This window comes from Dama dama, chromosome 15 (assembly GCF_033118175.1).
Source record: "Dama dama isolate Ldn47 chromosome 15, ASM3311817v1, whole genome shotgun sequence".
NCBI lineage: Eukaryota > Metazoa > Chordata > Mammalia > Artiodactyla > Cervidae > Dama > Dama dama.
In genome coordinates, this window is record NC_083695.1 from 92,247,339 (window position 1) to 92,262,793 (window position 15,455).

At 49.7% G+C, this 15,455-nt stretch overlaps 1 protein-coding gene across 1 annotated transcript in view; it reads left to right on the forward strand.

Annotated features, from left to right (window-relative positions):
- The window catches only part of DOCK1 (dedicator of cytokinesis 1), a 544,913-nt gene that overhangs the window by 497,149 nt on the left and 32,309 nt on the right, over positions 1-15,455 (forward strand). Inside the window, exons 40-44 of the mRNA XM_061162908.1 lie at positions 784-888; positions 7,337-7,478; positions 7,582-7,660; positions 9,193-9,277; positions 12,724-12,810. Coding sequence (XP_061018891.1) covers positions 784-888; positions 7,337-7,478; positions 7,582-7,660; positions 9,193-9,277; positions 12,724-12,810 — 498 coding nt within the window. The remainder of the gene's footprint in view (positions 1-783; positions 889-7,336; positions 7,479-7,581; positions 7,661-9,192; positions 9,278-12,723; positions 12,811-15,455) is intronic.

The following is a 15,455-nucleotide window of genomic DNA, read 5'->3' on the forward strand; positions in this document are numbered from 1 at the left end:
CAGTGGAAGCATGGGCATGTCCTAACACTGGACCACCAAGGAAGTCCCTCTTTTCCTTTTAACATTGGGATTCTCCTTCATTTTGTCCAGGAGGACAGTTTTGATTTCTTTGCTGGTTGATTCTGGCTCAGCAGCATTCCCCACTGAGCTTTCGTCATCAAACTCGAAGATGCCTCTGAAGGACGTGCATGTCAGCAACCGCTGAGCCCCAGTGTCTAGTGGTCTGGATGCTCGGAGGTCTCCAGGAGGCTCCCATGGTTTCAGCTCTGAGCCCGTCTCCATGAAGGACTGATAGAGGGTGGCCCAACCCTTTGTCCTTTCATAAAGCTATCACTTTCTAATTACCGCTTTCTCTGCTGAATCATTTTTGTATTCAGAAGATCGACTTAATGATGTTGTAATGTGTATCATGAATGTGGAACAGAATTCTAATCTTTTAAATCCTTTTTTTAATGTATCCCATTATCTGACCGATACCATGTTTTAAAAATACTGAAGACCAGACATGGAATCAGAATAAAAGCCGTCTCTCTGGCACCTCTTTGGTGATGAAAACACGGGTAAATCACAGCCAGTTGCTGAATTTGGCTTTCTGGTCAGATTCGCCTGCTGAATGTCGGGCGATGAATGAAAAGTACAGTCAGAAGCTTCGCGGTGAGATTAAATTCCATGCCTGCATCAGCGTTCCCCCACCTTCTACCCCTCCCACCCCCTAGAATCCAGACCCACGGATGCTCAGATACTCCATTCAAACCTGAAATGTGTTTCTTCTCTTCTTTTCAGAAAAAACAGGCTCAGTTTTATGAAAACATCGTCAAGGTGATACGTCCAAAGCCTGACTATTTTGCCGTCGGTTACTACGGACAAGGATTCCCCACCTTCCTTCGGGTAACTCTGGGTTCTGTTTGGATTGGGTCACCATTGCTCCCTGGGCGGCCAGTGTCTCCTCTTTCCGAGGAAGGATTTGGTTTCCGTCTCAAGTGCGTCCCAAATCGCTCAGTTGTGTCCGACTCTTTGCAACCCATGGACTGCAGCTCACCAGGCTCCTCTGTCTATGGGATTTTCCAGGCAAGGATACTGGAGTGGTTTGTCATTTCCTCCTCCAGAGGATCTTCCTGACCCAGGGATCGAACCTGGATCTCCTGCACTGCAGGCAGATTTTTTACCAACTGAGCCACCAGCTAAGTGATTCTCTATATTATTTTCTTACCTCTGTGCTTGGCTCGGGTTGCTAGGAAGGGGCTGATAATGGTTTTTTTTTTTTTTTTTTTTTTTGATTGCATATAAGCATTCCATCTCTCTTTTCCTAAAGAGAACTCTTCTTCAGAGATTTATGTGTATTTTAAAAATTATAGTAAGAAATGCATAACATGGGGCTTCCCTGGTGGCTCAGTGGTCAAGAAATCTACCTGCCAATGCAGGAGATGCGGATTCAGTCCCTGGTTTAGGAAGATCCCCTGGAGAAGGAAATGACAACCCACTCCAGTATTCTTGCTTGGAGAATCCCATGGACAGAGGAACCTGGTGAGCTATAGTCCATGGGGTCACAAAGAGTCAGACATGACTGAGCAGCTCAAGAACAGCCATGCGTAACGTAGAAGTTACCATCGTCACTATCTTTTAGTCTGCAGTTCAGTGGCGTTAAGTATATTTACCCTGTTGTGCAGCTGTTCCCACCACCCATCTCCAGATTATTTTCATATTCCAAAATTGGAACTCCGATCCCAGTAAATAATAATTTTGCTGTCTCTCCTCCCCGCCCAGAGCTTACTTTCTGCCTCAAAATTTACTTGATTCTACAGACCCCACTCAAGTGGAATCGTATAAAATGTGTGCTTTTGTGTTTGGCTCACTTCCCTTAGCATAATGTCTTCAAGGCTGATCCATGTGCTGTGTGTATCAGAGCTTCATTCCCTCTTCTGGAAGAGTAATATCCCCTCATGGCGATGCACGTTCGTCCTTGGCGGACGTTGTCTGGGCTAATATGAGTAACGCTGCTATGAACATGTGCGTGTTTTTGTTTCTCTCGGCTGTGTGGCTTGTGGGATCTTGGATCCTCGACCAGGAATCGAACCTGGGTCCTTGGCAGTGAGAGTACAGAGCCCTAGCCCTTGGATCGCCAGGGAATTTCCGAGCATATTTATTTTAAATTATATGAGAAACTGGCAATGAATTTCCAGTGCCGGGAACTCTGAATCACACTCCATCCCTGAAACAAGCATGTTCTCTTTGACACGATTGAAGAAATAGTGTGATCATCAGTCAAATCACCCAATAATCTTTAGGCCAGAAATCTTGTAAATAAACGCTGCCTAGCCTACTAATACGATTGTTTGGTGGTGCTGGTTTAGTCACTGAGCTGTGTATGACTCTCTGTGACCCCATGGATGGTAGACCGCCCCGCCCCCCCAGCTGCCCCCAGGCGCCTCTGTCCATGGGATTTCCCAGGCAAGAATACTGGAGAGGGTTGCCATTTCCTTCTCCAGGGGATCTTTGCAACCTAGGGATGGAAACAGTGTTTCAAATAGAAAAAAAGGAAGAAAAAAGAGCCCAGTAGAACTGTTTCAATTCAGTTCAGTCCCTCAGTCATGTCCTACTCTTTGCAACCCCATGAATCGCAGCACACCAGGCGGCCCTGTCCATCACCAACTCCCGGAGTTTACTCAAACTCATGTCCGTCAAGTCGGAGATGCCATCCAGCCATCTCATCCTCTATCGTCCCCTTCTCCTCCTGCCCCCAATCCCTCCCAGCATCAGGGTCTTTTCCAAAGAGTCAACTCTTCGCATGAGGTGGCCAAAGTATTGGAGCTTGACCTTCAGCATCAGTCCTTCCAATGAACACCCAGGACTGATCTCCTTCAGGATGGACTGGTTGGATCTCCTCGCAGTTCAAGGGACTCTCAAGAGTCTTCTCCAACACCACAGTTCAAAAGCATCAATTCTTCTGCACTCAGCTTTCTTTATAGTCCAACTCTCACATCCATACATGACCACTGGAAAAACCATAGCCTTGACTAGATGGAACTTTGTTGGCAAAGGAATGTCTCTGCTTTTTAACATGCTATCTAGGTTGGTCATAACTTTCCTTCCAAGAAGTAAGCGTCTTTTAATTTCATGGCTGCAATCACCATCTGCAGTGATTTTGAAGCCCAAAAATTGTTTAGAGTTTCTCAAAAACTCTTTCTTGGATGCCATTGACCATGTCTGCCTGTCATTTCTTACAATCTTCTTTTTTTTTAATGGCACATGGTTTTCTGTTCTCCTGGGAGCCCATGCATGATCCTTCTGGTTTTAGGGAAGCAGGTACTGTGTCCAGGGCACACCTGTCTCAGGCAGGTAGATCTCCCAGGTGTCTGGGGCCAGTAGATCCAGCTGGGAGACTCTCCCAGCCTCAGAGGTATGTTTCTTTGGCCCCAGTATTTCCAAACCCCCACGAGTCTCTGAGGGTATAAGACATCCCTTCACACTGGCACCAGCAAAAGGGCCTTACTTGCTGAAGACCTGTCATTCTTTGTAGAGATGTCAACAGGTGACCCTTGCAGGGCTGGCCTGCCCCAGGAGGCGACCTGTCGGTTGACCCACACACACAGGGTCCTGGCTGGGTGCCTGGGGCATCTGGCCCATCCCTGTCGCCGCTGGTCAGCCTCTCCCTGACCCCGCAATCTGGGTCATGCAGCTCTGGCCGTGGACACCTAAGAGAGTGGTTGATCAGAAACTCAGATTCTGGAGAAAGTCCTCCCTTCCAAAGAATGAATAAAGGATGTTTTGTTATAGCCCTGAATTAAGGAAGATTTTGACATTAAGTTAAAAGCCAATCTTTAATTAATTAATTTAATTAATTAGGCTTTAACTCAGGCATGTGAATTTGTACAAACGCCTCCGTGTGCGTGTCTAAGAAAGATCAAGAGGGAGAGACAAGCCCTGCCTCACGCTGAGCTGAGCGCTGCTGGGTGGGGAGGGTGTCACCCTCTGCGGACACTGCTAGGATTTAAGGGCACCACGCTCTGTCCTGGCATCCTGACCTGGCGACCCTGTGGGCTGAGCAGCTCTCGGTCCCCGAGCCAGCTGATGCCAGGGATTTCCCGGGAGGGCACGCGAGACGCACGCTCCAGGGACCACGCTGGGTCACCTGCCTGTCGAAAGGACAATGCAAGGCAGGAATAACTAGCTTAGAGGGCTTGATTAATATTGAACTGACTTTCCCGCCACACCTGGCTGGTTTTGTGGGGCTATAGCAATGTATTTATTATACTTCACAGGCTACCTGTCAGGAGTTGACCTGACAATGACATTGGCAATTCCCAGAAAGGGGGCAGGGCATTTGTCCGCTTCAGGTGGCACTGGGGGCACAGCCTCTGAGGACGGACTCGCTGGCCCTCCCCTTTGTGTTTCTTTCAGAACTGATCACATGTGGAAGTTTTTGCATTTATATTAATATTTATGGTTCTAACAAGGAATAAATATCTTTGACTATATGTACACTGCCCTCCTGTTTTCAGGCTTGAAGGGACCACTTCAGAATGCAAAGTAATTGATGTTTCTAGAAAATGTTATTAGTGTTTCCATCTATAACTCACTAGTGTTTTTCTATTAAAGCCTTTATATACACTTTTATTATTATGTCTCCCTTCGAGTGTAAAGCCTAATAAATGCGTGCTAGTTTTGTAGTAGCCTGTTATACATTAAATCATCCTGAATTTCTGAAATGTTTGCCTTTTTATAGCCTTAAAAGATGCCCATGCTGTGTATTTATATTTCTAATTAAGACTACGTATTACTTTGGTTTCTGCTTGAAATTATTTTTTTAGAGAAAAGAGAACATTTTTCTCTTGTAATGGGCATGTTAAGACATACCTAAGCACAAAGTGGGGAAAAAAGCATTCAATTTTTAAATTGTTCCCTCTTTTGTGATTTAAAAGGACTCAGAATAACTTTGGACTAGGGCAGGGAGACATGGAGCCTCATAGAAGCTCAATTTTTTTTTTTTGAAAATTTATTATTCAGATTTTATTTTGACTTTGAGCTGAATCTGCAGGATCCAACTGTTGGTCTGTCTGTCTTCTCTTCCCCCTCATCCCCCTTCCTCCTCTCCTGCCCCTCCCCCTCCCTCCCCTCCCCGCCCCGTCCCTCCTCCCCTCCTCCACATTGGCGTCCATGCAGGGTCAGGGCTGATAACAAGGCTGCCCCTAACTGATGACCAGCCGGCCTGGAGCCTCTTGCCCAGAGTCCCTGATGGAAGCAACAACCAGGACCAGGGAGGAGAACCCAGAGCCCACAGCCTCTGGTTCCTCGGGCCCTGTGGCTTCTGCTCGTGGTCCCTGCCTTGCCGTGGCTCGCGATGTTGAGACCGCCCTCAGACGGGGCAAGATGGGTGGGGAGGGGGAGACTCAGGAACCTCCTGAAGCTGTAGCATCATGCTACCCGTCGACACCTTTTTTGGTGACTCAGTTACTGCTCAGAATACCCACGTTGAATCCATGAAGGTATGGAGACGTGTTTTTTCTTGAAACCAGAACTTTCCTTACCGGCATACTTACAGAGTGACCGTGTCTCCAGGCGGGTCTCACGAGACAGCCTGAGCGGAGAGGAGGGTTTCCCGATCACCCCCACAAGGTCATCACCCAAAACAACCCCTCGGAGGACTCTTCAGATTTTACAGAGGTCACAGATGTGGCCTTGGAGAGGGACAAAACTCAGTCTTTGGGAGGAGAACTCTATACTCTGCTCTGTCTTTCGTTGATGGACTATTGTCCACAAGACAACTCCAAACATTCAGTGAGGGGAGTCCAGCCACCACCCACTGGACTTTTTTTTTTTTTTTTTTGGCTTTTATTAAGTCAGGGCATTTATTTCCTGAGGTCGTGACACAGGAAGTAGACTCGGCCCAGCTGCGGGCTCTCCGGGCGGAGGCAGGAACCTTGCTGACCAGCTGGGTGACCCCGACCCGTGATCCCCTTACTGTTCACAACAGCGGAGAGCCCTAGAGCAAGGCCGGGCGCAGTTGTAGTGCTGGGCTGGCTGCCGCCAGGCCCGGAACCAGCCAGCTTCGCTGAGAGACCTCGGGGAGGAAGCGCATCCGCAGTTTATGGTGGGTCCGCTGCTGGATCAGACTGAGACAAGCCCCGCACGGCGGGTTCCGGTCAGCAGACTGGAGAGGGTTCTGCTCCTTATTCATTATCGTTTGGGATGCCACAGGAGGGTCTTGGGTGCCATTTGAGCCCCCGAACCGGGAAACTACTCAGAGCTGCTCATATGAGAGCCTCTTAGCACCAGGAGAGGGCCCAGGAACCTTGGGTCTCTCCGCTTTGTCTGGACCCCTGCCCCTTGGGTTCTGCTCATCTCCTGGCGGTGACCTGTAGGAGTCAACTTGGAAAGTCATACCCAGGCTCCAGGGCCCGACCTTAACTTCATGCTCTCTTGAATTCTTTCTGGAAACATGAAAACTACTTATGAAAACAGAGACATGACCTTGCTGACAGAGGTCCATATAGTCAAAACTATGGTTTTTCCAGTAGTCATGTATGGATGTGAGAGCTGGACCATAAAGAAGGTTGAGCGCCAAAGAATCAATGCTTTCAAATTGTAGTGCTAGAGAAGACTATTGAGAGTCCCTTGGACTGCAAGGAGATCCAACCAGTCCATCCTAAAGGAAATCAGTCCTGAATATTCATTGGAAGGACTGATGTTGAAGCTGAAATTCCAATACTTTGGCCACCTAATGCAAAGAGCTGACTCATTTGAAAAGACCCTGATGCTGGGAAAGATTGAGGGCAGGAGGAGAAGGGGACGACAGAGGATGAGATGGTTGGATGACGTCATCAACACAGTGGACATGAGTTTGAGCCACCTCCGGGAGATGATGAAGGACAGGAATCCTGGCCTGCTGCAGTCCACGGGATCACAGTCGGACGGTACTTAACGACTGAACAACAACAATAAAAACAACCTGGGAACAAAAAGAAGAAGAAAATATGGACAGCATTGTCCATTTGCCCTAGCGCCTTCACCCTGTCTGACCATTTCCTGCCCACTAGCATGTGGACGCTAACCACTCACTTGGTTTTTCATGATTTTGTCAACTGATCACTGCTGTTAAGGCTGAAATGTGTGACCAGACTTCAATAATGTCGTGTTTAGTGCTTCTTCAACAGTATCAACTTGCCTGTCTTCTGTTCCTGAGTTCTTGATTAGTAAGACCACTGCAGTTACAAGCTGTTCTTCGATTCAGTGACACTTAAAACACTGTCCAGCCCATTCTGAAGACCAAAGCATTTATGTGTGCACTTTTCCTGGCCCTTGCCCTGGGGTGTTGTTTAATGCCTGTCATTGTTTGCAGGGGAAAGTGTTCATTTATCGAGGGAAAGAGTATGAACGCCGAGAGGATTTTGAAGCTCGGCTACTGACTCAGTTTCCAAACGCTGAGAAGATGAAGACAACGTCCCCACCGGGTGAAGACATTAAAAACTCTCCCGGCCAATGTATCCTTTCAGGCAACCATGTGGGATAGAAAGTGATGGCCAAGCTGTTGGTTTGGATGGTTGAGTGTACGTGGGGTTGATGACCTTAACCTTTGACTTTCAGATATTCAGTGCTTCACAGTAAAGCCCAAACTTGATCTGCCTCCTAAATTTCACCGGCCCGTGTCAGAGCAGATTGTAAGGTAATCAACCCATTTCCCCGACCCAACAGGAGGGTGGTGAGAGGCGTACACAGATCTCTTCTTCATAACTCTACTTGTCGAAGGATGCATGTTAGCCTTTGATGAACTTTTCAGATGCTGTGTTTGCTTTGAAAAGCAGGGGAAGCTAATTTTCTTCAGCATCAGAGCGGGGAAGGAAGATGTGAACAAGTGTGGCTGGGAGGGTGGGAAGCCGTCCCTTACCTGGGACTGAGACAAGGAGAGTTGGGGAGGAGGGATACTCCGGTCTCCCTCTGGCCCACCAGGTGAGAGACCCCCTTAGACTTTTTCTCCAGGGCACAGGCCCCGCCCCACAGCCCGAGACCTGAGTCTGTGTGCCTGCCTGGTGGCCTGAGTGTTTGGATCCCAGAAGGCAGGCAAAGGGATTCAGACATATGCTCCTGATGGAGAACCAGGTGCCAGGGGTGAAGAGACTCTTCACCTCTACCACAGGGTGATTCCGTAATATGGGACTCAGAGGTGGGTTTTCAAACTCACAGGCCAGGTGTCTGAATCTGAGTGAGGTTGTATGTGTCTGCATTGAACTGCCCCTAACTTAGCAGTGGTGTAGAAACATACGCTAGACATCTCTTTGATGTGAAGAGTTTCTTTTTCCACTTGATCCTTGTTCACTGAAAAAAAGTAACCTCTTTGATGGCCAAATAATGCACAGGATATGCTGTTTTACATCCTACAGTTTGGCAGGTTGGGTTCTTCTGCAAAATTCACTACCATTTCTTTAACCATTCCTCAGCAAACATGGGAAATAAACCAGGACTTGGTTTATTGAGGAATGATATCTTTCATAAGGCTTAGATTTTTAAGTTTTGCGACATTTTTTTTTTTCTCAGAGAGAGGCATTAAGTGATAGTGAACCGTGGACATGCTCCTGTATTTCCCTTTGATGAGAATGCCTACCTGTGTTTCAGAGCAGGCAAATGAGTAAGCCTCCCAGCCTGCTTCTGAGGTGTGTGTGAAATCCACCCCCTCCCAAGGGAGAAAGGCAAACTGTCCATCCATGTCTGCCACCCTCGGTGGTTGCAGAAGGTGCCTTTTATAGATCTGCAGTTAAAATATACAAAACCTTTAAAACATAATCAAGATGCATTCTTAGAAGTTTAATAAACTTGTAAAATTATTTAATACATTAATTATTGACGCATGAATTAAAACTTGCAAATAACAAACACATGAATGAAGAACAAAGGCTTTTTTCCCCTCTCTCCTTTGCCTCACCTTTTCTCGGTTTTTGCCCATTTCACTCTTACTCAGCATCTCCTTTCCCCTGAGCGTTGGCAGGGACAGAGACAAGGCAAAGAATCCAAGGTAATTTTTCCAGCTGCCAGCGTCTCTCCTGTGAGGCTGGTGGGGAGCAACAGCCCAGCTGCTGCTGTAGGTCAAGGTTGAGGTGTTTAAGGGATGCAATGACATGTAGGGAGACCAGATCCCGGGGCTAAAAGCAAATCGGCTGCTTCTCCGGTGAAATAGCTAATGATTTCTCTGTCTCTGCACAGTTTCTACAGAGTCAATGAGGTCCAGCGATTTGAATATTCTCGTCCAATCCGCAAGGGAGAGAAAAACCCAGACAACGAATTTGCGGTAAAACAACAAAAACTGCCTCCCTCCCCCCAACCTCATGCCACCACTCACAAACCTGCCCGTCAAAAAACCCATGTCCTCAGAGATCCTACAGTGCAGCGTTTGATGCCCGTGTGCGTTATGCGCAGAGATCCTGACATACGACCCCTCCAGATTCAGTGAAATGATGACCATTGCACAGATGATGTCACCAAGGTCCCTGTGATGCTGTGAGAAGGTGACAGCGCTTTGAGAGTCTTTCTGTGCTCAGAGCACACTCGCCTCCCCCCCCGCGTGGACCTGAGCCTCCCTTTCGGCTCTGAGTCCTGGAGCAGGTGCTGGCGTCTCTGTCATGAAGAAGTTCACAGAGGCGCTGTGTGCTTATGTGGCTTTCTGCTGTTCGGGCATGCAGCCTGGAGGAGGGTTGTGCTCACTCAGCAGTGCCCAGCCTGACTTCACTCTGGCGCTACATGCCGGAGCAGGGTGCCCCCAGGCAACTGAGCAAAGGCCCGGGCAGTTCTCACGGCGTGGGCCGTCCTGAGCCTCGAGGGATGTTTAACAGCATCCTCAGCTTCCACCCACGGGATGCCGGGTACAGTCTCCCAGGTGTGACAGTCCATCACAAATGTTTCCACACGCTGCTGAACGTCTGTGCCTCGTTAAAAACACTGCATTAGAGACCTGGAAATATTAATACAGGTTCTTGCAGCCTTTTAAAAAAATATAGGCACAGGGACCTCTCTAGAAGTCCAGTGGTTAAAACTCTGGACCCCCCCAATGCAGGAGACATGGGGATCCATCCCTGATCAGGGAACTAAGATCCTGCATGCTACCCAATGCAGCCTAAAAAACAAACAAACCAAAAATAAATAAATACAAATCAAATATATGCACAGCCAGTTTAATGGATTCCATCTTGAAAAGGCATGAAATAAAACATTATTTGTTTGTTTTAAATGTTATTATTTCTCTCTCCTCCTGTCCTGAGAAACCTCCTCTAGAGATCCCTAGATTGGCCTACATTTCAAGGCAGCCTTAGCTTTGAGGACCCCTGGCAAGCACCTTGCCTGCAGGTATCTGGGGATGCAGGAGGGCAAAGCTGAACTAGCGCCTTCCTGCTGACCCAAAGGGCAGCTCAGAGCACTGTCAGCAAAGCTTCTACCACGTTCCCCGTTTCCTGTGGTCTTTCCATCCTCAGGGCCACACCTGTGGGCCTCCAGCCACAACTCCTGAAAGGCCCTTTCCTTCCCCAGCCCAGCCTCCTGTGTGTCAGCCAGGAGCCCAGAGTCGGGAAATTCTGAGGCACCCCCCCAGTGTCAACACTGGTTGTCTCAAACCCAGTTAGTCCCCTCTTTCTTGGTTGCTGTGGCTTCCTGCTCCTGTTTGGTGATGGGTTTCACTGTGGCATCGTCTGTGATGGGGAGAGGGACAGGTCCGCTCCCATTCCCCCAGGCCAGGGCCAGGCTTTACGGAAATCTCTGCTCTGATCATCTCGGCAGTAACTCGATCCATGATGTAGCATCCTCCAGGCAGAATGTACGGGTCCTCCTTGAATTTCCCTCACGCCTCTCACATCTCACAGCCATGTAGGTTTTTCATACTGTGAAGGAAGAGACACAAGGAGGTCAGGCAAATTGCCGACGAGCGTGCAGCCGTTGGGGCAGAGCTAAGAATAACCGCGGCTCCTGACGCTGGAGCTGCGCTAAGCCTTAGAGCCAGGCTTTTTCTAAATGGCCCTGAAATCCTGTAATGGCCCCATTAGGTTCTCTCACACGCAGATGAGGCTTTCAGAAGCCACGGGGTTTAGTCCTTCACGGGCCTGACAAAGCTCCTGGCTTCCAGATAAGCACTGGGGTTTGGTGGCCACAGGAAGCCAGGCTGGGGCCCGAGGCGGGGGAGCCTATGTACTGCCCTGCCAGGCCAGCCCGGGGGCTCAGAGCAGCTCAGCACCTCCAAACCTGGCCAGGGGGTGACGTTCTGGAACCCAGGGCCAGGGAAGAGGAGGAGGAAGGAGTCAGTGTGGAGCCTGAAGGCCCCTAGGAGGGTGCTGGCTTTGGGCGTTAGGGAGGAGAATAGTGAGCTGTGGCTGCAGGCAGCTCCGAACCTGCAGACTGCTGTCTCCAGACCGGTGCCTGACCGCCAGCTCCTGGGGGCAGTAGGAGCCTGTGTCCCTGGGCCCCCCGCCGGGGCCTACCCTTTCCCCTCCTCTGCAGTCTGAGGTTTGGGGAGAATGCTTTTCAAGTTCCAGCCCAGTTTTCTGAAAATGCTGCCATTCCTTTATGCCATCTCTGTGTATCTGGACCCCTATGGACAGACTCAGTGTGTGATTCTCTATTACCGGTTTTGCTGGTAAAGGCCGCCACCAGCTCGACATCCTGCAGCAGTGGAGTTCAGGGCAACCACGGGACAGAGGTGAAATTATGTGTATCAGCTTATACAGTTTCCCTCAATCTGAGATGTACCATTTCAGGAAGTGTGTGCAAGTTTGTGTGTGTGTATGCTCCATTGTAGCCGACTCTATGATCCTGTGGACTGTAACCCTCCAGGCTCCTCTGTCCATGGGATTTTCCTGGCAAGAATGCTGGAATGGGCTGTCATTTCCTACTCCAGCGGATCTTTCTGACCCAGGCATCAAACCTGCATCTCCTGCATTGGCAGGCAGAGTCTTTACCACTGCTCCAACTGGAAAGTCTCTTTAGGAAGAATACAGATTAATAAATGGTATTTTCACTGAAAATACATGTATGCACACTTATGAATGCTTAATAAGTAGCCTTAAACAATAGATACTAAAAGTTTAGGTTGTCATCTCTGGGTGGTTGGTGGTGGTGGTGGTTTGGTCGCTAAGTCGTGTCCAACTGTTACAACCCCATGGACTGTACCCTCCAGGCTCCTCTGCCATGGGATTTCCCAGGCAGGAATACTGGACTGGGTTACCATTTCCTTCTCCATCATCTCTGGGTACTGGGTGATTTTTCTGCCTTCTATTTCCATATCTTTATTTTCTGATGTAAGCATATGTTATACAAAAAAAAAAAAAAAAAATCATTAAAATGCTGACTGATTTTATTAGAATGTGGAAGGTCATGTTTACAAAGCCCAGTCTTCCTCAATGGATTTACATCCTCAAGTTTCTTTTGAACACTAAATAAGGCTAGTGTTAAACTCATCAGAGCCTTTCCAAAAATCTGCTCACTCAGAGGGAACCTCCCCTCTGAGTTGGATGCAGATAATTCTTCCTGACTCATCTGTTATATTTTTCTTTTCCAAATACCAGGGAAGTGGGCGCCACTGGCCAGGTAACAGGTGTCGTGTGTGATGATCTGGCTTCAGCAGAGCATGAGGTGTACCCTGGATGGCTGGTGACCTTGCCTCCCAGAGCCTAGCAGATCCCCCTGAGGGCAGAAGCTGTCAGCCGCCTGCAACATCCTTCTTCTAACTGCCTTGGGTCTGTGTTCCCTTTGCAGAATATGTGGATCGAGAGGACCATATATACCACTGCGTATAAACTGCCTGGCATTCTGAGGTGGTTTGAGGTCAAGTCTGTTTTCATGGTAAGCACCCCCTGCAGAAGGACTGCCTGTCACCCCTCTGCTACGGTCTGACCCAGCCTGTTCCCCAGGCCTGTCACCTGCTCACCTGGCCAGCACACACGCTGCAGACCCCACGTCAGGCTTAACCCAGAATCTCTCTCCCTGCCCACAAATACTGCAGTGGAAATGCTGTAATCACAGCCACCTCTAATGTAGAAGAAAACCAAAGAATTAAGATTTCATTTCTTCTTACAAAATATTTAAACACAGCCCTCACTGTGCTGTTTTGACAGTTCTTTCTGCTCACAAAAGGAAAAGTTTAAGACAAATTCCAGTTCATATACACATTTTAAGATCTTTCTTCCTGATGGTTTTATTGTCATTTACATGACAAACAAGTTGATTAATAGTACTTGCTCATTTCAAATAAAAATGGCTTGAGAATATACCCCCCCCCCCACCCACACTTTTTAAAGAAAGAATGACTTGCATCTCATTAGCTAAACGTTGCTATTGGACAGTTTTAATGACAGGAACCCGAGTTGGGCCAAAGATTCTTGTTGAATGTATAGCAGCAGCGCCATACTGACAACTGTCGGCATAAAAAGATCCAGTTAGAATACATATGCTTTGTCCTGTGTCTCAATGCCTTGGGTGTTTACCTGGCAGGATCTTACCCAGAGGGGTGGTTCTCACCATTCTGTTTACCATGAGGCCCCTTGGATGCTCCTGATTCATCCTAAGACATTATGGCTGCACCCTCTCTTCCCAGCCTTGCTTCCACTCTTGACCTTCGCCCTCACCAGCTGAGCTCTGGGCCTCTGGCTGAGTGTGCCTGTGGTCAGCCACTTCCCCTTCCCCAAACCCCAGCACCCTCTCCCCCTGCTCTGAAGCCCACCCAAGGGCTATGTGCCCCCATAGCCGCCTGACGGGCCCTGAGCTGGGGAAGGCTCTGGAGACACGTGGCAGGTGGCAAAAATGCAAGCCTTCACTGGCACCATTTGGAGCTGGTGATGTACGTGGGTGGGAGATGGACCAAGAGGACTTTCCGTAAACAGGCACAATCCTATCTTCCTAATGAGCCTCTGCCCCTAAGCTGTTTGTAATCGGGGATTCTGGGAGCCAGCCAGGGTGTGCGAGGAAGGCGCTTAACAGCTCGAGGTGGAGAGGGGCAATCCCTGATTTTCAGGATGTGGTTCTGCCGTGGGCTGTGTTGGCCCTTTTTTTAGTGAACTTAGAGGGCTGGAAGCTGAATAATCCCCGGATGGCATGACTGAAATAATCCTGCTGTCAATATCACGGGCCCCTCTTGCCGTGTGTCTGCCTCCCAGCCCAGACCAGCATGGGATACGGTGTGGGCAGCAGCTGACCCTCTTGGTTTGATGAATCTAGGACACCTTTCTTGAGGCCAGCGGAGTCCGCCACAGGGAGTCAGCAGTCAGTCAGGAGGGAATTCTGCCCTGGAGAGTCCATGTGGCTGAGTTATGTGCATGGGAGGGTGTGTTCCAGGGTGCGACCGGGCCAGGTGTCAGGCTATGACACCAGTCCTGGGATACATGTTGTCTGGGGTGCACGCAGGGCCAGGGGCACCCACCCTCACCTGCTGGCACAGGGTCGGCCTCCTCTCTGAATGTCACTGCCCCTCCATCAGGTCATGGGCAGGCTCCTTGACAAGCCGGGGCTTCCTGCCCAGCAGCTGAGGGAGTCGTTCCGGGAGCTGGCCGCAAGCAGAACTGTCTGTTCTCTGAGCGTCTCTGCACCTCCATCTCCCCCTCTGCCTCTCAAGACAGCCCCCAGGGGCTGGAGCAAGAAGAAAACAGGCGGCTCTGCTTTGCCATTTGCTAAAGACACCCTCGGGTCCCTGGCACAGGCGGGAGGACCCAGCACACTGGCCTTGGGGAGGGCAAGGACCACCTTATCTTGTGTTGAGGTCACCCCTGGACGTGGCTCCAGGGCCTAACCTTGGGTCCGTTGGAGGGAGACCAGGCGTGAAGGTGTTGTTATTGTTTTAAACCCAATCACATTCTCCTGGTGGTTAGAGCTGAGCCAGAGAGAAGGGTGGGACTGGGCTTCATGGAGCCCCGCGGGGCCCCCAGAGAAAGAAGGGCCTCGGCAGTGTGGGCAGAGGTGGACTGCCCTGCCTCCCGCCCTGAAGGTCCTGCTGGCTGGCGGTAGGTTTTGCAAGGGAGGCCTGTGAGGTCCAACTGAAGTGGTGCCTCGGGGCCAGGGGAGATCTTTTGTTCCTGGAGGGCAAGTGATCTCAGGTGGAGACCATGGTGGGACCTCTCCACCCCACCCCCCTACTTCTCTGACCAAGCAGGTCCAGGGGGGCTTGCAAAGCGCCCAGACCTCCTGCCTCAGGGACAGGACAGATAGCCCCAAATTCCTCAAAACAAGCAGCAGACAAGACCATGGCTAAAAGCCCTCATCTGTGAAGCAGATCAGTTGTATTCAAGCACCACTCGGGGCTGTGTTTTCCTGGGATGACCATACGTGTATGCACATGCATGCATGCACACACATGTATACAGATGAGCGTGGGCACACACATGCACCCCAGGACTAGGTGGCCTTGCATTGTGCCTTTGGACTCTGCACGTGGGCACCGGGTCAGTGGAACCGTATAAAGACGCTCACACGCCAGGCTCCTCTTGTTGGGTGAGGAG